Source organism: Plodia interpunctella, chromosome 2 (assembly GCF_027563975.2).
Source record: "Plodia interpunctella isolate USDA-ARS_2022_Savannah chromosome 2, ilPloInte3.2, whole genome shotgun sequence".
In the NCBI taxonomy this organism is placed as follows: domain Eukaryota; kingdom Metazoa; phylum Arthropoda; class Insecta; order Lepidoptera; family Pyralidae; genus Plodia; species Plodia interpunctella.
This window is the reverse complement of record NC_071295.1, coordinates 1,532,039-1,555,304: the sequence shown is the minus strand read 5'-3', so window position 1 is coordinate 1,555,304 and position 23,266 is coordinate 1,532,039. Positions and strand designations below refer to the sequence as shown.

General features: G+C 34.2%; 1 protein-coding gene across 4 annotated transcripts in view; it reads right to left on the bottom strand.

Moving 5' to 3' along the window:
* nAChRalpha6 (nicotinic Acetylcholine Receptor alpha6) overlaps positions 1-23,266 on the bottom strand; it is a 130,186-nt gene that overhangs the window by 15,425 nt on the left and 91,495 nt on the right. For 3 of the 4 annotated variants that reach the window (XM_053753818.2, XM_053753808.2, XM_053753826.2), the window contains 4 exons: positions 22,999-23,108; positions 10,921-11,101; positions 7,403-7,478; positions 6,380-6,574 (listed from right to left, as the gene is read on the bottom strand). In XM_053753818.2, the coding sequence (XP_053609793.1) occupies positions 6,380-6,574; positions 7,403-7,478; positions 10,921-11,101; positions 22,999-23,108 (562 nt within the window). Of the gene's footprint in view, positions 1-5,824; positions 5,912-6,379; positions 6,575-7,402; positions 7,479-10,920; positions 11,102-22,998; positions 23,109-23,266 lie in introns of all 4 variants that reach the window. The other variant, XM_053753835.2, reaches the window with a different exon arrangement.

The window sequence follows — 23,266 nt, the reverse complement described above, 5'->3', positions numbered from 1 at the left end:
TAAGCATAAAAATGCTTGTGCCAGCAGACCCCGCTCTTCCATATCACTAACAATATAGAATGTACATTTCAATATTTTTTTTTTTTTATATGCAGCAGGTAAGTATAATTTCTTATCATAACAGATTGGCAAACTATATGAATTACATATTATTATTACGAACTATTTAAACATAGCATCTATAAATCTATAATTAGTTATTATACACATACATTACACATACATACACATTACACATACATATACTACATATACCTTACATATACATAAGACATGGGCATATACATATAGGTGCACATCTACTCATACATATACATACACACATAAATATATAGAGATAAGCATAAATTCCGGTGAAACAATATATATATTAAAGAATTTGTATACAAAATGATTCCAAGCATCTAGATCTATAGGTGTGGGTAATCTATGAACGTCTCTAGTTCGTCATAGTTTAATTCTTTCAGCCAGATCTTCAAGAGCTTTTTACATTTGTAAAGTGGTGTATTACGAATTTCAATTTTTTTGTCTACTTTATTATATAAGTAAGCAGAGCGTTTACTGTATTGTAATCTTGCAAATTCAGTTCTAACCATGTGTGTGCGTACAGCAACTTTTCTCCTTCTTCCTGTGGCTGGGGGAGTTTTAGGTAGGGTCTTGTGTTTTTTTAATAGGAGGTGTAGGACATATAACTTCCTAACTGACAATAGATCACAGATTTGGTATAGTGTTTCAGTTGAGAAGGTCCTTTTTTTAAAGTACATAACCTTTAATAGTGAACGCTGCGATCTCTCGAGCTCCAAAAACCTAGTTTTCCGAGCTCCACCCCAGACTGGAATACAGTATGCAATTACAGATCGAACCAAAGATATATATATATTGTTGAGAAGGGTGCCTGGAACTATATGTCTTAGTGTCTTGAACAACCAGATGAATTTACGTATCCTACCAGAGAGCTTCTCAATTTGATGATACCACGATAGGTTCTGATCTATGATTACACCTAAGTATTTTGTATATTTCACCTTGGCAATAGAAGGACAGTTACAGTTATGTTTCGAAGTTTCATCACAAAAATGTATTTTTATAACGAAGTTATTGGGGGGTTGGGTTCTGTTATAAATACTATAACAGATGAAGTTGGTTTTCGAGGTATTTAAATCGAGAAGATTATGTTTGAGCCACGCATTTATTGTGGCTATTCCTCTTTCAGCATTTTTACGAGTGCCCTCCCAATTTCGACCGGTAAAGATTATAGCAGTGTCGTCTGCATAAGATAATATTTTTGCATTCTTAAGTTTCATGCTACATAAATCATTGATGTAAATTAGAAATAGGGTTGGGCCCAGCACGCTGCCCTGAGGTACTCCGTAGCTTACGTTACATCCTTCACTAACACAGTTCTTAAGCTTTACCTTTTGAATCCGGTTCGATAAATAATCTTTAAATATATCTAATTGTTTACTTCTTATTCCTATTTTTTCTAATTTAGCTAATAAAATGGGTATAGAGACTGTGTCGAACGCCTTTCTAAGATCAATGAATAAGGAGAGGCATTTAACACCTTTGTCTAAATTTTCAGTTATTGTCTCAGTAAGCGAAGTCACTGCATCTTCAGTGGATATTCCCTTTCTGAAACCAAATTGAGACTCCGAGAGTATGTTATGCACTTCAAGGTAATTTAGAAGTCTGGTATTTAGTAATTTCTCTATAATTTTTGCCAAAACTGAGATAACTGATATGGGTCGATAATTATTAATATCATCTCCAATCCCACCCTTGTGTATTGGAGTAATGATAGACTGTTTTAGTAAAGAAGGAAATACACCTTTAGCGAAACATAAGTTAGTTAAATGAGTTATAATGGGTATAATTTCATCCTTCACGTATTGTATATAGCGAGTGGGTATGCCATCCCAACCCGGTGCACTGCCAGATTTCAGGCCTTTTACGACGCTGTCAACCTCCTCATTATCAGTGCTTAATAAAACAAATGATTGGGGCTGACTAGGTAGCTCTTTTAAATACTTATTTATATTATCGGTGGATGTAGCTAATTGTATATGGTTTGCGATTTGATTACCGATATTTGCAAAAAAGTTATTGATATAGTTAGCAGATTCAATAGGTGTAGGCTTTAAGTCAAATAATTCTGGTTTTAGGTTTTTATTATTATTAGTATATGTTATTGTTTTAATATTTTTCCATAAGAGTTTATTGTTTTTGATTGCGCTATTAATTAAGTTCCTTTCATAATTTCTCTTGACTTTTCTAATAAGTTTATTGCAGAAGTTTCTATACCTGGTATAAGTTGTTTTTTTTATAATGCTATCAGGGTCATTACGTGACAGTTTTTGTAGATTATTGCGATTCTGAATACATTTAAGAATACCCTTAGTCATCCAGGGTTTAATAGAGCGTTGACTCTTAGGAATATTTATGATAGAAGTATTTTGCTCCAGTGAATTCATAAGAGTATCTGTAAGAATTCTAGTTATTTCATCAGGGTCCTCACAAAATAATAAATTTGAGACATTTTGCTGTTTAAGGTAGTTTAGAGCTTTGTCAAAGTGAATTTTAGTAGTAGTTTTTTGTACAGATTCATTATTTTTTACTTTTCTAATGAATAATACAGTAGTAGCATGGTCTGTAATTGTAGTGTTCAAAATAGCAACGAATGCCGAGTGCTTCTTGTTATTCATTCTCAACATAAAGTGATCGAGACAGCTTAATTCTCTTGTAGGGAATAAGTGTCCAGCCAAAACACCATGAGCCGCAAGCGTATTTAGATAGGCGTGTCTATTTTGTATTTTTTGCAAGTCATCTTTCTCTTTTGGTCGAATATTAATATTTATGTCACCAGTAATAATTATATTGGAAGTTGAATTTAGACTAGTTATGTATTCAGAGAGGGAGCTAATAAAACCATCAACGTTTCTGTTAGATGGTGAACGGTATATTCCAAGAATCGTATGATTAAGAACCTCGATTTGTAAACATGACGCTTGCATTAATTTTACTTCTTTGAATTTTGGATTCAGCTTTTCTTTTGCATAAACGACAACACCGTCCTTCTGATTTAAATGTAACGTAGTCTGACTTGATGCATAGTTATTTAATTTAGGTATAGGTTTATTTACATCGAGATGGGATTCAGTAAGTATAATAACATCCGCTTCGAAATTCAAGGATGACATATTAACCATAAAATCATCAAAATTAAAGTATACGCTCCGGATATTCTGAGAGATTACAGTGAGGTCACTTTTTTGTACCCGATAGTATTTGGGAAGGTCCACAGTGTCACACTGAATCGAATCTGCAACATGAAAATTGTCTGTTTCGTTTATACTATTTATTGTGTCACCCATTTTGAAATTTTGGAAATGAGTTGTGATCTAACTGGAGTGCTATGTGAGAACACCAAGAATTGAAATGACTTGTTATTTATTTTTTTTCCCCTGGTTAGATAATGAGCACCAGGAATAAAGATTTTATACTTCATTATGTTATTTATATAATTAGGTGGAGTTGTTTTATCATAGGATAGTTTTCTTTTATTTTGCAAGAGCGAAGAATAACAGTAGTAGGTATTTATTTCAGTAATTAGTGTAGACTTTAAGCTTATGAATAAATACATAAATTGTAGCAATATTTTCATTAGTTGTGTATTACTTATGTTAAATCCATATTCAAAGTAAAGTATAAACATAAAAATAGAAGCTTGGATTAAATTAATGACAAAAAAGCGTGTAGATATTGTTGTGATATCCATATAATATATGAACATATATAAATATATAATGACAAATGTAATAATGTTAAAAATAAGCCTTAGATAGGGATATACAAAATTGTTTGTTAGTTTAGATAACAAGAGTATATGAAAAAAACAGCAATTATACAAGTTGACTATAACTAGTCATTTATCAGTAATTAGCTGTTGAATTTGTGCCTCGCTCTTTATGTTAATAACGGGGGTGTTATCATATTTTCTTAAGTATACTCTTCCATAGGCAGTCCAGCAGTATTTATAGATTTTTGATTTAACAAGATCGCGAGCCAAAAAATGTAGTCGAGCTGCTCTGGGTGTAAGCTGCTCAGATACAAATATAGGGGTGTCTTCCTGGGTACGCATGCCCAGGTGTCGGGCACAAAGCTTCGTCTTCTGTTTTATATTGTACGACTTACAAGACCTGAGCACATCATTCTTCACCAAGGTAGAGTTTAACTCCACTATGACAGGTGTATTTTCTGTCGAGTTCTTCTTAGCTTTTATTCTGTAAATGTCCCGAATGACAGGCCTCTCCATCTTGCAGCCAACAGAGTCTGAGAGCTTTAATACCATTTCCACCAAATCTTCTTTTGTTTCATTGTTCTTTTTTGGTACATTTTTTATTTCTATATTTGTTTTCCTGCTGTCCTGTTGAATTATTTCCAATCTTTCCTCTAAAATTGCAATATATTTTTTGTCCTCCTTAGCTTTTTCCTCTAAAGTTATAATTCTTTTTTGATATTCTTCATGCTGAGCCATGAGAAATGCAATAGAACTTTCTATGTTGTTGTTAGAGCTTTGGATGACTTGCAAGGCGGCAGCACTCCTTGCGAATTCTTGCGCCTGTGTCTTCATCATGTCCTGAAACATGTTATGCATCTCTTCTCGTAGCCGGGAAAATTCGTTACTATAGTCATCTTCCCGCGGTCTTTTATTTCTGACCGATACGAAATTCGGAGGTGTACCTTTAGGTTGCAGACCAACACGATTAATTTCTGGATCTGAGAAGGATTTATCTAAGCTTGTATTTACTTTGTCGGAAGTATCCATACTTATTAATTCTCTTGACTCGGTGCGAAACAGAAACCGAAGTACCAGGACAACATAAAATACGCAGCGTAAACACAAAGAGCGCTGTTGTGCGAGACGGGAATATACGGTGAGTGAGAAGATGATATAAGAAGGCCGGACAACGTCAAAATACCAGCAACGCCCAGATCGTGTAAGTGAGACAGCAGATGCGCTGGCGCAGCGGGTCCTCGCGATGCACAGGTGAGAAGGATATACCGCCGCAAGTAGCGCTAGTAGTTAGCACTGATATGGTAGGCGGTGTCTTAACTTCGTTGATGCGTGTGCAAGCAGGACGGCAGAAGCGTAGCTAATACGGTTTTACTGTTGTCCAACAGAGATGATAACATGCACACGTACCGATATGCAGATGGAGTAAAGGTGGGTCGGCCGCGTATGATTCTTCCTTGTGTGCGCGCAGAGATGTTTAGACTTCTTGTGGCTTATGCTCTCCTATTTTTTTTGCACTGATTTATTTTTGTAGAAATTTAAATTATACTCTTTTTTTAAGTTATTAAAGGTCTAAAACACGAGTACACCGTACGGCGGTCCGGGGGGAAGAGGAATATATAAAATCGACAAGCTTGTCAGTTGGAAAATCAAATATTAATGGTCTCTCGCACAAATTTCAGCGGAATTCCATTCTATCAGTACTTAATTAAGCGAATTAGATCACGAAGTGTTATTCAGCAAGAGGCTCTTCATTTTATAAAACAGCTTTTTGGCTTCTAAGATCTCCTGATCTTTTCTATCTTCAAAGTTTATTAGAAGTGTTATTTTGAATGAATGAATTTCTTTATCGCATTAAACATAAACATGGTACAATTATATCTATACATAATATATCTATAAATAATATTTGTAATATTGTATAACAGGTTAGTAATTTTTGTCATGCCACGCTTCTTAATACATTAAAAAGGTAATCTAATTTGGAAGCATCGTGCGTCTCGTTCTCACGCTTGTCTCCTAATGCTGTACCTATCAGGGGGACGGCGTCCGATGATGAAGGTAGTTTTTCAGCGACCAGGTTCAGAAACACAGTCAGCGATAGCAATATCGTCACACCTGTTGACACCAGCCGGTTCTTTTACTAAACTTTTACTATTTTCGTTTTAATATATTACACAATATTTTCAATACACTTCAATCCAATACAATTTCCTTTCACAGATCCTTACTTTTCAATCGTTTAATCTTTAATATTTTTTAATCTGATTATATCGAACAAATCTATTTCTAAACCTAATTTTTTAGACAGAAAAACGAAGCAAATACATTCTTCAACACACTTGCTTTTAACATTACAGCATCATAGTAAAGTTTTAGTTTATACATTAGTGTGATCATCACTACATTCACCACCAGGAAACTATCTCAGTCGCGCGTCCATTGATCATTACATAATCATCCTTATTATAGCTCTCGGCTTCTCCTTGCGCTAAAATTCCACTTATTCAGCCAGTATTTGCACGCTTAGATTATAATTACTATTCCTGATATTAAAATAATTTAATCATGTAAAAGGCTACTAACCAAGGGTAAGTTTCTCTCCAGAGTCAGGGGGCAGCGTGAACCCCAGTAGGGCCATGGAGGAGATGAGCACGCAGGGGACGATGAGATTGAAGAAGTAGTACAGCGTCCGCCTTCTGATCATGATGGTGAAGGTCACGTCCACGTAAGGCTCCGGACAGCAAGCGTACGTTATCGTATTCTTCTTGCCTGGCATTCCTGGTTTAGACACAAATATATAGGGAGGAATTATTAGTGTCCTCTACCGGACACTGGCTACGATGCTTAACGACTTCAGAAGCAACTGGGAAATATGAGAAAGAAATTTACGCGTTCTCGAGAAATAGTGTGAACTTTGGTGAACTAGATAAGGTATATGTAGTTGAATAATGATATTGAATAGTAGTAATATTGATGATAAATAAATATAAATATATTAGGACAAATCACACAGATTGAGCTAGCCCCAAAATAAGTTCGAGACTTGTGTTATGGGATACTAACTCAACGGTACTATATTTTATAACAAATACATATATACATAAACATCCAAGACCCGGGCCAATCAGAAAAAGATCATTTTCAATCATGACCCGACTGGTGATCGAACCCGGGACCTCTGGGTTCAGTGGCAAGAACCTTACCACTGCGCCACCGAGGTCGTCAAATAATAATGATGTACGACCGATTTCGGCGTTCATCATGGCGACAACTTCAATGATTTTGAACTTGCTGGTATACTCGCATGTGGGTTATTTGACTAATCTTGTTATACTAATATTATAGACGCGATCTATCTCGGTTTCATAGCTTAACCGCTGGGCCGATTTTCATGAAATGTATGATGAATTTAGAATGGATAGAATGAATTTGGGATCTAAATATCTATTAGCATGGGAGAGCTATGAGCTATAGCTAGTTTTAAAATACATAGGTATTTGTAAAGTAATTGAAAGGAAGGTAAAACTAGAAAACCGATAGTGAAACACTAGAAAAGGATTGATAGGAAAAATTAAAATTAACCTAAAATCAAAACAAAGTACATACCTATCAGATACCATTCTCCATTTGTAATGAAGTCTGATAGATCCCCGCCCGCCTCATCTTTGAGCACCAGATCCAACTGCGAGCAAATGTTAGTGAAAATCCATACGAAAATGCAACACTTAAATAGGAACCATGCTTTTCAATCCATGCCTATCTGACTTCATAAATATGACTAAATTCTCGGGTGGCGATACATACAATTTGGTCGTTTAAAGCAATTGGTCGTATTGTTCATCCCGAAAAGTCTAAATGTGCTAAAGTTTCGAAGTTATCCAATGGTCTAAGTTTGTGTATTCAAAACTCAAATCTCTCCGATTGTTTGTTACACTGATTGATTAAGTATTTACTATTATAACCTTTCAATATAGATATCAAAAAGTGTTACATTGCAGTCCTTATTAGCACTGAACGAGTGCTTATTTTCAAAGATAAAGTTATCATCACTTTTAATGTATGGAATTTAGTCAGTTCCGAGCGTGATTCCTATTTATTATGCGGCGGGTGGTTCCGCCCTAGAATAGGAACACTCTATATCATCGCGTGGATGTCGTACAAGGCGACTTAGGGACACAAAGCATTAGCAGCTGAAAGGCAACGATAGCATTCTCAAAGAGGGTTGACAATAGCCCGCCTGGCCGTTTGTAAAAACATAGCAAAATCTTCCAAATTATGGCTTTCAGGCGTCACAGCTCCGAATACAACAGAGAACACGCGAAGGTGAGAGAGAGTCGGTGCTAAGTATGGCAACAGAACATTCAAAAATCTTTGAAACCAGTCTTTATTCATTTTCTGTGTGTACTTTTGTACGAATTCCGAATTTGTACAATCCGAAAGCATCACAATTTCCAATTCCTTTAAACGACCAAGTGATATACATATACTGAAAGAAAGGGAAATGTGAGACCCGGGTAAAGTGCAGGATAGAAGAAACTACGATCGAAGTAAGATGCGAGAACATGCCAAGTTTAAGAGAAAAAGTTCTCCGCCATACGGAACCGGTTGGAAGTTTATTCAATCATGAATCTAAGACTAGTTTCATGCAATATAATATTCGATATCAGCAACTTTGTGGAGGATACACGAATCTATTTCTATAAAAGAAATTAGTGTTTAAAAATTACGATATTTCTTTTTTAATTGTGGACTTATGTTAACATATATATTTCGAAACTACAGAACATTTTATATTGAATTATAGAATAGATTCGTGTCACCTTACGCCAGCAATTTTTTAATGGCCATCACTCAACGATCCACACTAAGCACTAAGCGCTAAGCGGGTTCGATGGGCACACAAACACAGAATTGGGCACAGCAAACCCAAAACCGCAGACAAATATCTGTGATCACAAGTACAAATATTCGAATGGCGGCAAACAAAACAAACTACTAAATCAAAATATATTCTAGACCCACCACAGGTTCTTGTGGTTTAGTCATGTTTTTGCTTCCATTTACCTACGAAACAGCTATAAAAATAGTATCTTTTGCACAACAAAATTCATTAAAAACAATATGTAGAAGATTAACTTTAGAAACGGTTTCAAGTAGTTTGATTAATATGCGTACATACCTCGTACCAACTAGGTAATTAGTTTTATGAGATTCTTGCAACTGTGTGTCAAAGGAATAAGTTGTAATTACATTGACGTTTCTATGTAAATTTACGTGTAAAACGATGAAGATAAATTGATCATTGTAAATTGTAATATATTTTGATTAATTTCTTTGTTGATTGAGTGGAAGTGGTAAGTGCTGTGTAGCATCTCAGAACACTCGTCACGAAAAATAGTGTCGATGTCGACCGAAGAATCACTTTTGTTACTAACATACCCTCATATAAGGCACATTAAATTAATGTATTTCCAAAAAGTTATAGCATATTCACATTTTTCGTTGAATTAATCACAAAGTTGTAATATTTTATTATTAAATATTTTATTATTAAGTGAAATGTTTACATTATCATGCATAACTCACGACATGCATTGTTTTCATCAACACAAAACCTTCACACAATTCAGTCAATCCCTGTGATATAACCGAATATTTAAGATAAAATAAGATAGAATATTCGGTACATTCTGTTAATGTTGCCAAGTCAGAAGACGAAACGCAGACATCAGTCTAAGATCTTATGACGTCGACTGAGTCAGCAGTTTTGATTCTAACTCATAAATCTTTTTAGCAGACGAAGGGTTGCGTATAAATTATGATTAAATTGCAAAATTATGCGTTTGTTTTCTACGTGTTACGTTATTTATTTCTGTATATAAACTTGAGTATAGAATAAAATGAATGAAACCATGGGTTATACTTATATCAGAATGTACAAGCAGATTGAGATGTTTAAGAAGAAGAGAGCCCGAATGTAAGTTTGCAATTTAATTCAACGATACTATGTATCATAATATATACATGCATAGTTGAACGTCCAAGACCCAGGTTGATTAGTAAAATATCGTTTTCAAACTAGACCGGACCGGGGGTCGAACCGGGACCTCCAGTAGTCCGGCATGACCATTAGGCCACAGAAGTCGTCAAAAATTTGAAGAATTCTAAAGAAACAACAACAAAATATAATTTTTGTGAGAATTAATAAAGCAAATTTGACGCAATAATTGGTCTTGTTTCCACATTTATTCTTTAATCGACAACATAATCGGGATATCGTGAATTGCATGAAGCTTAACCAAATTGAAAAATATAGGTAGTTTATAACCTTGTAAACATCAAGTTTGTCTAAAATACGCGTTGTAAAACTAGATATTTACATATCAAATTGTTTAACGAAATTAATGCCACAAAAGGATTTTCATGCCACTAGTTTCTAAATAACGAAAATTAGGCTTTCGAATTCATAACATAAGATAAAGTTCCGTATGGCGGTGTTTTCCATAGAATGTGCGTCGTGTCTCGTGTTATAAACATTTTCGTTTTGCGCCATGCAAAATAGTACATACAAAACGTAGGGAATGTAATATCCGTTGGTTTCTCACATGGTTCCCTTGTGTTCTAGCCGTAACCTTTTTTTATATAACTGCTGTTACATGTTTGGTTTTAAAATGATGATGTATGAATGAATGAATGAATGACAATACATGATTTATGTATACACTTGTTAGTAATATATAATGAAGACAATATGATATAGTTATGGAATAAGTATACGAAGCTCATAAAATAAGGAAGCACTTTGCATATCGAAGTTGAAAACTTGATCCAATTTAAAGCACTAACAAATTTTACATGTTATATAAACATATATTACTAACACGTGTTGGTATTGCGAATGAAAATTGAAAATTGCGAAAAAGCATTTTATGAATCGTATGAATGAATATCAAATATTCGTAATAGCAGCAGCAATTATTTTCAAACATTAAATGGAACACAACATTTAAAATTGCTTCTTTTTAATCTTTGAACATAATTGCTACAACCAGCCTGTATTCTATACGGCTCATAAAAGAAAAACAAACACCATGTACCAGCAGCTAACATCGATATTCCTGTACCTGATTGCCATCGTAGGTCCAACTACCAAACTTCATGTCACAGTGTTGGTCGTCGAAGGGGAACCACGTGATGTCTATCTTGCATGTGCTCTTGAAAATGCCCGGAGGCACGTACAGACAACTGCCGTTGTTTCTGACCACCACGTTAGTCTGGTACGTCCCGTCAAAACCCTCGTCAGCACTAACAAAGAAAATTATAATGATGATACTGCATGAGCTAGATTCTTATGCCTCTTTGCAGCAAACGATTCGGACTGTGATTAAATTTAAAAATGGAACGTTGTTTTGTAAAATAGATAAATAATAGGTATTTGCCAACATTAAAATTATTTATTTTCTTTTTTTTAAATTGTGGAATTATTTTGAACAAGGAATGTTTTATGTTTTTTAAGCGAATTGTAAAAGGGAAAATGGAATTAACAACGTAGTGAGTGCATTTTAAAAATATTTTGTTCAGACTTAATCCCTTGACCCTCATCAAGTCCCTTTTCGCAAACAAATGTTTATAAAAGCATCTTTGATCAATAAGAGGCCTTAAAATTTCATTAAAAAGTTTCTTTGAACTTCCAGAGAATATACCCACTACATCAGAAGTTGCGAATTCCAAGTTATTAAATCTAAAAAGCGGTTTAATACAAGCAACGAAGTAATTAAGCATTCCCACGTAAATTTATCTACCATTTTATTTTTATTAAGTATAATAAAAATGTTTAATGCCAAAATAACTTCATGAAATTATGAAAGAAACATTGTCGTTTGAGTAGGTATAGTAAAGCAGAAAATTATAGATTTATTTCATTATTGTGTTTATTTAAGCGTTTAAGTGCCTCGGTTTCATCAGGGATCGTTTAAATCTGTAGCTGCCAGTGACAAAGCGTATAATACAAAATAAAACATTTATCATTGGCAGCTACAGGCATCATCCTCTCGCTCTATCACACCGCAAAAAAACGCATCAATCGTTCCTCCATTCCTTTTTCGAATAACGTTTTTATTTTTATTTTCAAACGTCTTCGGATACAATAAGTTGGGCAGTGAAAAGACGACTGTATTGCTATAGAAATAAAGGTGATGAGCGAGACGATGATCGTGGTGCTTCAAATCAACGACTAGCGTGCCATGTACGTTTATTTCATTTTTATTTGTGGCAGCACAAGTAGCAGCGTCAATCACTGGCACGATTATTACTTTTTAACAAAAAAAAACTAAAATAAAAAATAGAGCAAGTACTAATCGTCGTCGTGGCAAACTCCTACTGTGCTGTCACAATGACTGAAATTTAGAATTAAATTTAAAAGAAAAATGTTATCTTACATTTTAGTAAATAAAATATTAATATTTAAATCGCATATTTCTAAACTTTACGCATTGCTTACGCATTTTGTAACAATAGATTTTGTACTAAATTCAAATTAATTTTATGTACATTAGTGTAATGCAAACTAATTTGAATTCAGAGTGTATTATTCATCATCTTACGCCATTGCAATCAGCCAGCAACATTCCACAGACGACAAAAAAAATTATTCAAGATTCAAAAAGCGAAGCCGAGTTATCTGTGAAATGTTGCCAGTGTGAAATATGTGAAAGCAATTCCCCGTCGACCGTTGGCGCTGCAACGCGTCTGAAAACACAAGAAGTAGGAGCAGTTAAACTATAATTTGTCTGAGCGCTGTCTGGGGAAAGTCTGCTTAGCTTGAGAGCCTGAAATGAACAATCTAGATTCTAGATTACATCGCTGGTTAGTCTAACTTACAACTGTTGCAATTACATGCGAGACAGATCTTTATCTATTCATTAACTTACTGGCACATAAATATTTTTTATTTTTATAAAACATATTTTTTTTACAAAATTTATAATCATAAATAATAAAGAGATTCCAGCTCGTCGCCGCTTCCGAAGGGTTCCAAGAAGGCTGGCAGCTTTACCCCTCTGAACCGCTATGGCAATCCTCTATGCCAAGTAACTGCCCGCCCTTGGATCGCCCGTTACCTAACGGAGACGCGCTGAAATCTCAGTCAAAAATGATTTTGCCTCAGGACCACATGGGCCCATCGTCTCAACAGCAAACGGCACAAAAATTTACCTAACACGACTCCAAGTCACCAAACTTCCTTCGCTTCAAAATCGCGGCATTGCTTACTTAAACTGATATAAATGTGACATGCCTTCTCATTAAAATATACATTTTAAAAATCAACATCTCTTTGATCTGAATATTATTTTTATAAGCTTCACCCAGGGTAAAGTTTTCTACTTTATTTTCCCTCTCTTCACACTATCTTTGGCATACTTAGATGTCCGACCATCAGTATGCGTAGTACGATTTTGCTACTAACATCTCGATCCCGAATCGACTCGATGGTCGATTCGAAGTGAGACGCAACGAACCAATCACACAGCGTTGCGACACAACGCAATGTGATTGGTTCGCTTCGATGGTGAGAAGTGAAATGCAAACTGGACTGATATGCCTATGCACGCATATCATCAAGTAACACTTAAAATATCAATATAAAGTAAGCAGATCTTGCATACATCATAAATTCCATAATTAATTTGTGATGTGCAAAGATGTTAATGAAATATATATTTTATAAAAAGACATATGTGGTAGTTCAAATCAAAAAGGACCTTATGGCGGCTAGCACTTAGGTCTTTATTGCCGTTGTTTTGTATTGGAATAACGGCAATAAAGACCTAAGTGCTAGCCGCCATAAGGTCCAATTTGATTTGAACGACCACGTATGGTCTATACAGACCATACGTGGTCGTTCAAATCTTCCTTTCTTATTAGACACCTGTCTAAACAAACGGGGTAATATTCAATACACACATCGTGTTGTCATACAAAACAAATAGATAATGATCCATCTCTATTGACTACAATAAAATTTAACTGCATATTACACGAACGTTAACGAAATTAATTCCCATTGTTTGTCATAATTAAAATTAATTACAGTTATTAATGAAGAACCTTTGTGATGTAAATTGGGAATAAATAATTTCACGTCATAATTTAAGCATATTTTGATAAAGTCGTGGCGATTACATTTTCGAATTTCGAATTTCATTATAAAAGCAGTGAAAGATTTTTTTATTATATGAAGGGGCAAAAATGTTCAATGACTTACCTAAAGATATTAAAACTTTGCCTTTGTTTAAAGTAAGGCTAAAACAATATATTTACAGCAAAATATTGTAAATATTATTTTTAATTGTTTTACATTTTCCTTTTTCAAATCTACAACGTTTTAAGCGTTTAATAAGTTGTGACATATTATTTATAATTAGTTTAAGACTCATTATAAGTGAATATTTGTATTCTTTATGAGTCAATAAAGATCTTTAAACCTAAGAAGATTTTTCCTTAGGCTATCTCTCTCTCACCTGAGCCTTACCCAGCCGTTGTGCGTAGTCCGTAGTCTATAATAAATCTATATAAAATCGTTGTAATTGAAATGTAAGCAAACAAAACAGTATGGAATTAACATTCGTATTTATTGCTTTACATTTGCATTTATTTGACATTGTCACCTCTAATTCTGTATCTCATTGCCTTGGTTTGTAAGGCCATGTCCCTGTGTATAACTCGCTTTACATAATAAATAAATAACACACAAAAAGAAACGTATAAAAAATAATAATGATCCGTCGAAATGAAATGGAAACCCTACATAATCCGTACATTATATTCAAAATGACCGGTCATTCACCAGTGAGATTCGCAAACGTGTCTTTGTGTCCTGAAATTATCGGGGCGTGTTGTCCCCGTACATAATTCGGATGAAAAAGCGAGATTTGCACGGTATAGTTTAAATGAAGTGACCGTAAAATTCCGTATAATTGTTGTCCCTCACATAATTTAAACACCAATATCTTTGTTCATTTTTATTTTTATTTCTATTAATAATATCTTCATACTGGCCACTAATATTTGTAAAAAAAAGACGAAAACTGGTCTGACAAAATCTATAGATTAAAAAACCCAGCAGTTCTTAATGCAATCCGATTCTCTTTTTAGATTCTTGCGACTTTATCAATATTTTCAAAACAAAACAATGGAACCAAAAAGAAATGAGCTTTTTAAATAAATTCAAAGGGGATCAAGGTTCTACGAAAAATAAAGATATCACATATCGCTTGGAAATACGCCCAAAACGCACATCGGCGAGCAACAGAAGTCCATAAACCCGTTTACCCGTTTGCAATACGCGCTTCGGGAAAAGACAAATCCGAAACATCGAAATCGTGTAACGGATACCCCACAAAAGTGTTCACTGCGATGTAGTATTCATGAATGGTGTACGTGAAACCACTCGATTCTGGCGGGCCGCCAAACAACCTGGCTGCCTCTCACACCGTCACACATTTTGGCACCAGATTCGTGTAAATCTTACACAATGTTTTTAAACTTCGAATGCTGTTTGGTTTGAAAATCGACAATTTTCTGTCTTCCTGTGATAGTGTTGGTATCTAAGTGTGTTGAATATATGTGTTGGCACCGGAAACAAATCTTGACATAGAATAGCCTTGATGTAGAATAGCCGTTGTATCGTGACATCAGAGAAAAATGACTATTTTTACAATGTATGGTTTGGTTCCAGATATATTTAGTCTTAGATAAATATAGCATAAATGAGACATGCTTCGTAAGTTTTTGAATTAAAAAATAGTTTGGACACTGATTAAAAATCATTAAAACGCTGATTGGAGGACCGTTTCCCAAAAGAAATGTCATAACGGAATCATTTAATGGGAAAGATCTCATCAAACCCTTATAATTACACCGTGAATAACACGATTATTCAGATTTATAACTCAGATTGGGGACTCGGGAGCCTAGAATGTGAAATCATAAAGCAAACAGAACTATCTACTGCGAATATGTGTTATTTAAAAATTCAAATTAAAAAAATTGAATTTGAGTGGGCCTATGTTACTGAAGCTAAATGCGGCTTATGTCAGATGTCAATGAAGTTAAATGCGGCTTATGATGACAATGAACCTGATTATTATGTTGTCTTTAGAATTGAAGAGAAACCTTATGAGACGTTTATTCTATAATGGTATAAATGATAAGATATTCTATAATGGTATGAATGAATGAGGCAAACACATTTTTAAAAATAAAATGGATACTACACTGAATAACTTAGTTCTTCCGAGAACTAGGCTCCATATTTATACTAATTTAATGACAAACCAACTTAACTAATTTATACCATGAGGATTCTTGATGCATACAGAGTTGTACGAGTATAAAATTACAACGAGCAAGGGGAACCTGGTGAATAAACTTGGCCAAAATGCGTCTATCCTACTTCTACACCACTAAGTTAATCTATATTCTAAGTTCTGGAAATACTCGAGTCAATCAATGAAGTTACAAGTACAACTATTCTTTGTCTTTAAAAAAGTCGCGGCTTTATTACTTTTTATGTATAAAATCCGAGATGGCGTTTTTTGACTGTGAAATATAATTATGCTTCAGCTTCAGCATTTTTATTCTAAAATTTCTTGGCCCAGATAGAAAATTTCCAGAACTTTTACGATTTTAATGACGATGACTGGACTGTAATAATTTTCGTATCTATTTTATAATATATTTATATAAAGTATTCTGTAGAAAAAAATAAAGATAACTTCAATTTCAATGGCCATTCGTTACGGTGTGATAGATGCCCACCTTAAGCCCGGTGACGACAAACATTGAGATAGTAAACAACATACTTTTACACAGCAACGTAAGTGATTTAAAAGCTTTCATAATCGAATGTTATTCAGTCTCGTTCGCTTTGGACGATAGCCAAGTATTGGCGCAAATGTTGGCCAAACCATTTACCAATTACCCAAATGCATGTAAACAATTTTGGGTATAAACTGTTGACGATTGATGGTTACAAGTTACTTAGGTAAGACCCTTTATGTCGGGGAAAAGGATTCCTAGATTTTACGACGCCGGTTAGGAATTTATGTGGCGTAACACAAGACCAAAAGACCATGAAAAACAAAGTACAGACATATCGTATAGTATACATGCATTGTATATAGTTTTAACTTAATCTTGAGACACAAACGAGTTTCGTATAGTTTTGGGTTTCTATAAAACATTTTGGAATACGCGAGTAATGTCGGTTTCTATAAAATATGTTTAAGAAAACACTAGTACCTAAGTAAGTAAATAATAATATGATAATTTTAATTTTCTATATAAATGACAAATGAATGAATAATCTTAACAACATTGGAATATAATTATAATCTACAACTAATCTGATCTAGACAGGTACTCTAAAAGTTATTCGAGTGAAAACAGGAAATATACTTTCGAGAAAGTTATCGTTTCGTATCTATGAACATAGATACGAAACGATAACTTAACTTCTACTGATTAACTTTTATTATCAACAAGAATCACAAACACGATAAATAGATGTATAATTTAATTTGAAATTTGCATATAGAAAATATGAAAAGAGACTCTGAAATACCTGCGCAAGCAACAAATCACTTAAAAAGTTTTAATCTTATTCGGTCTCCTGGCGTTTTGCCAGAGGATATGTTGAGCATGCAGATATTATTGAAGGAAATCTCGCAAACGATCTTTTTGATATCTGGTAAGTACCGAGTAGAATGGGCTAGTTAGATTTCATGGGGAAATAATAAAATAATTTCTTTGATAAATATGTTCCTGAGATTTGAGGTCTTTTTTAATAACTGACATAATTTAAATGGATTTGTTATAAATCTCACACATGCTTTTTAACTTATTTTTGAAAACAATAATGAGATGAAAATGTTCTGGAATCGAGCGAGAATTGAACCCGCTCCCCTGTCTATCCGGGATAGTGCTCTTAGCATTATAGAGGTGCGCGGGTTAAATTCCCGCTCGATTCCAGATTTTTTTCATCTCATTATAACGGACATAATGTTAAAAGCAAGATTTTATTGTAAATGTGTACTTTTTTAATGTAAATGTGTACTATTCTATTTTAGATCTTTACTTATCAAGCTATTGTTCAGATTTAGTCAAGGTATCTGACACGACTTTCATGACCTCTGCCATTTAGTGGCAATAATTGCATTATAACCAAAGAATAAACTGAAATGTTATATTATTGTCGCAGTAGCTCTGTTATATTATATTCGACGCTCAATGGCTGAGGAAGAAACAAACAAATTTTCACTTTTAGTAGAGACGTGTTTGTTTGTCTACTACATCTACAATAAAAAATAAAATTAATTCATTGCTCCGTATTGACGTGAAAGAAGGAGAAACAAACACACTTCCACATGTATAATATTAGTATAGACACGGTTTTTTCCTAATTATATTTTTAATTCACTGTCCATCCCATCTGGAAGCTAATCAATAGTAACTGAATGCATACTGAACACAGTAACTGTGCGTTGGATGCATGCGGAGCTCACAAAGCGGAAATTTGCATAGTTTAAAACAACAGTGTACTGTCACTTATCTCTGCAGGGATGTTATCCCGCTTGTGTTCGGGGTTGTGAAGCCGCGAAGCCCGGGGTCAGCATGAAAAAGGGTGAATTTTCGATCATTTTGTCATTAGCCTCCTTCAAAATAAAGAACCATTCCAAAATCTTAACTATCAAATGTTATTACCTGCCATAGTATAACCCTCCTTGGGAATATCGGTCTTTGTGTCCCTTAATTGCCTCGTACGACATTCACAGGAGGATATGGTGTGGTGCTAATCTAAAATCTAAGTCATCAAATCTTCCAAGGAAATTTAATAGCAATATAATTTACGTTAATCCTGGGCTTTGGGGCGTTACAGCTCTAAATGCAACCGGGAACACGCGAAAATGAGACAGAGAGAGAGAATTATATTTATGACTCAAGTCTTGTACATATATATATATATATATATATATATATATATATATATATATATATATATATATATATATATATATATATATATATATATATATATATATATATATATATATATATATATATATATATATCATGGGATACTAACTCAACGATACTATATTTTATAACAAATACATATATAGATAAACATCCCAGACCCGGGCCAATCAGAAAAAGATCATTTTCCATCCTGACCGGGGATCGAGCCCGGGACCAAGCACTTTACCACTGCGCCACCGAGGTCGATACAAATTACATTTCGTACAGTAAATATTAAAATAAATCTGACGTTAAACTACACCTATCGAATTCATAAAAACGCTCAGTTTTCTTTACAGCAAATAGGCAAAGTTGGCACGAACCATCCATTTATTCGTACAACACTTGTCTGCTCATTCATTGGTCTGTGCCCGGCGTCTCTAGAGCTAGTTTGGTCATAACAACAGTTGTTAACAGCCATTTTAGTTCGAGTGGCTTTTGGCTACAAATGGAGGGGAATTTTGTAAGTTTTTGTAAGTCGTGATAACAACATGTTACCTATAACTATGGCCAATGCTTGTTAGTCTCTCTCACTCTCTCATCTGAGCGTTTTCACTGTTCCTTCCACATCCATTGAGTGTCGGAGCCGAGAGTCCGCAGCTTTCCTAGTTGTTAGTATGTAAGTAAAATATCATAGAACTTTGGAATATAATCTTATTGAGATTTAGCAATTTTATTGAATGTAGTGAAAAATACGAAACGAATGCTTTAAATTGTAGATATAATATAAAATGAAAAATTTAATATTGATTGTACTTTCAAATAATATTATTATTTGCATCAACAAATTATAATATAAATTTAATAACAAAAAACTTGTATTTTCCTATTTATCACTAAACCATGGTGCTCTGGTCGATAGACATTGCGACTCACTTTATAAGAAAAGTACAGTGTCCTCAAGTATACTACAAAATGTTCGCAATTCGTAGTGTGTCTACAAACGCTAGCATGTGCTACGACAAATCGCTACGAGCGCTACGAAAAATCGCTACGAGTGCTACGAGAAATCGTAGCACAATTCGTCTTTGAGTTTGAGCGTTCCTTGCAATGTAATAGTGTATAAACATTTTTATGTATTTCCGTTACCTTTGGACGCAGTACTACTAAACAGATTTCGATGAAATTTGACACACAGATTAACAAAATGTAGAATTAGTTTTTTAATACACTCGATAACAAATATAAAATCCACAAAAAAATAGAGAATCTATATATATATATATATATATATATAAATAGATCCTCATAATATAGAGGACGTTTTCACTAAAATGTAATGAGCATTAAACAAAACAACTGAACGATAATCTCATTCACTAAAACATCTCGACGGACAGAACTGAATCGCAATGAGGTTCCAAGCAGGCATCAGTTACCGCTCAGAGGCATAAAGCTGCAGTGTGCGTATAAATTTAGGCAGACCGCCAAACGCCCGATTCCCTAACGGCCAGCGAATACTTGTTGATGAAGACTGAAGATTTTAGCCACATTGGAGAATGGCGTATAAAGTAACGGAGAATTATTAGCTCTAATATTCTCCATTTTATTAGCTGCTCGATGCTTCATGAGCTCAAAGTTCAATTACCCCGTATCAGCGACGGTGCTAAACTTTGATTGTCTCGAGTCTAGACTGAGAACTAACTTGGGACTCAAATAAAATTTATTTTTGAAAACATCACACTCAACGCCAGTTTAATTGAAAATGTCACAACTTTAACAAATACTATACAAGATTTTTTTAAATCGTATTTTTTTCCATATGCAATGGATTTTCTATAAAAATATTATAAAACGAGGTCGATGGAACTAGTTTCTACCAAATTAATCATCAAGATCTATTGACCTTTCCTATTGAGATTTTCCGCGTTTTTTTTTTCATAGTATGGAAACCAAATAACTATATTATTTCAAAGACAAAATCAAAGCCATTCAAAAATTAGACCTTCGTAGTCAACCTTTATATTGTATAGTAATTTCTCAAAAAGCTACAAACTACTGTCATTTCAGAGCAACTATAGAATACCTGTGTAAACTTCATATCAGCCTTTCCCAAATTATTGCAAATTCGGCATTATTATCACCTCGTAGAAGTAGAAGGGTATCATATGCTGTTGACTGTACATAATAAGTTATTATTAATGGTTTATGAACAAAAACGTGGAAAATACTCGCAGATGTGAATGTGTGTTTGATCTATCTTCTTTTACATCAAAACAGATATTTTGTGTCATGTTAGTGGAAAGTGGCATAGGCTACGTATGCGGGCGAAGTCAAAGGCAATAACTGGTTTTAATACAATTATATACTATTTCAGTTCTGCCATTCTTGTTTTTATTCCAAACAATAAACATTGTGTCGACCATGTGTCGAAATATGTACATGATATATATATTCTAGACATACCCTAACAGAATTATTGATAAATAATTTAATCCAATTATAGTTCAGACAATAAAATGATGTGCCGAACGCACGCGCGTGAAATTATATTATCACACAAATAAATAAAAGTATAACAAATAAATTATGTGTATATTACCTAAATGACTACGGTAAATGTATTTAACAAAACAATTGTAACATTTATTCGTGTAATAAACAGTCAAACGAGAGCAATTTGTCGCAACAATCCTTATAATGACAACAATACATGAAAAATTGACGCAGACTTATTGCTAATATACGCGTATTGCAAACACATGCCCACACAAAATAATTTATACCTACCTGTAGGTATACAGTATAACTAGTAGATATACCTAATATAAAAGTAACAAAGACTTATCATAAGGCCTGACTAGTGTCGTCCTGAGAAGTAATTGGGACTATATTTAAATCATCAATGCCTCTGTAGATGATTTACAACAATAGCATAATTAATTAAACTGTGCGACACAAATTAGCTTAAAAAACTGTACTCAACTATCCTCTTCTTGAAATTCATTTCAATTCATACAATTAAATCGCTATGCATTAAGGAACCGAGGTTTCCTTCTGGAAATATTTTCAAAAGACTGTTTGATTAACGTACGAGTAGGCAAAATTATATGCAATAACTCTTTTATTCATAAAATAGTAAAAGCTCAAGCATCTGTCAATGTCAAATATTGTACAGTGACAAAACGTACTTTAGTGTAAAGTATTATATAAGTTCGAGATTTAACAATTTTATGATGAGTTGCACCGGTAAATTAACGTTTATTTTAGCCGGCAAATTGCTGACGTTTAGACAAAATGGCGTACTTTGCATTTTCTGCCCACGTTAAAGTTAACGTCAAAGTTGACGACGCAACCCATCCATAGTGAATAAGGGTAAGACTACGCGCAGGCGTTTCACAAAGCAAGTCCAATTTGCTGCATGTCTGATTCATTTTCCATACGATAACAAATGAAAATTTAAGAGAAAGCACAACTAAATTTCGTAATTTATAAAATTAGAAAAAAAAAAGACTGCTGACAGAAACACAGATAGGAGAGGAAGAATGATTGGCCATTTGACACGACACGACCCCTTATTTAGAACTATTTTTGAAGGAAAGGTGAAAGGAAGAAGAGGTCCAGGGAGACCGAGGAACAGTTATGCAAGCAACTGAAAGAGAAGGCAGGCGTCGTGTCGTATCGAGACCTTAAAAGCAAAGCCGAGGATAGAGAGGCGTGGCGTATACTCCACCGACGCAAGGGCATAGCTCTTCAATAAGAAGAAGAAAAAATTATAAAATATATTTGTATTGCTTTGTCTACTGTTTATAAATTCATCCTATAATTATTTACGCTTTGCCTTTAAAATGTACGCTAAGCAATATAAGCTGAAAATTAAGAATATGTTACACATTACACACGTTTCCATTTTAATTGGCCATTTCAAATTAGGCCGGGTAATCCCCTGTACGGTAACATATCGTGAAACAGAGATGTCACAATTAATTACCTTCTCGTCCTTCAAGATATACTTTATTATTATTATTTGGATATGTGACTTGATTATGTATAAATAATACAAATAAATAAACATCCAAGACCCAGATTATTCTGAAAAATACCATTTTCCGTCTTGACCTGGCCGGGATTCAAACCTGGGGCCTCCCAGATGTCGTCATATCATATTACCCACATCACCTCACCTATTGTACATGAGAACGTCAGGCTTCCATAACTTGTTGGGGGTGATCCTCAGGTCCTTCACCCCCCCAAACTCGGTGTCATTCCACCTCAGGTTGTAGTCGTTCCATTCCTGTCACACATACCGATTAATTCATATGAGAGAATGAAACAGACGCTTAAATTATACGAGTGCATGATTTTCGGTCATTCCCAACTAATGCGATGTTTTAATGGACACTTCGTTTTATGGAGTGGCGTAAAATATTTACATATTTTCAAATGTGTTGC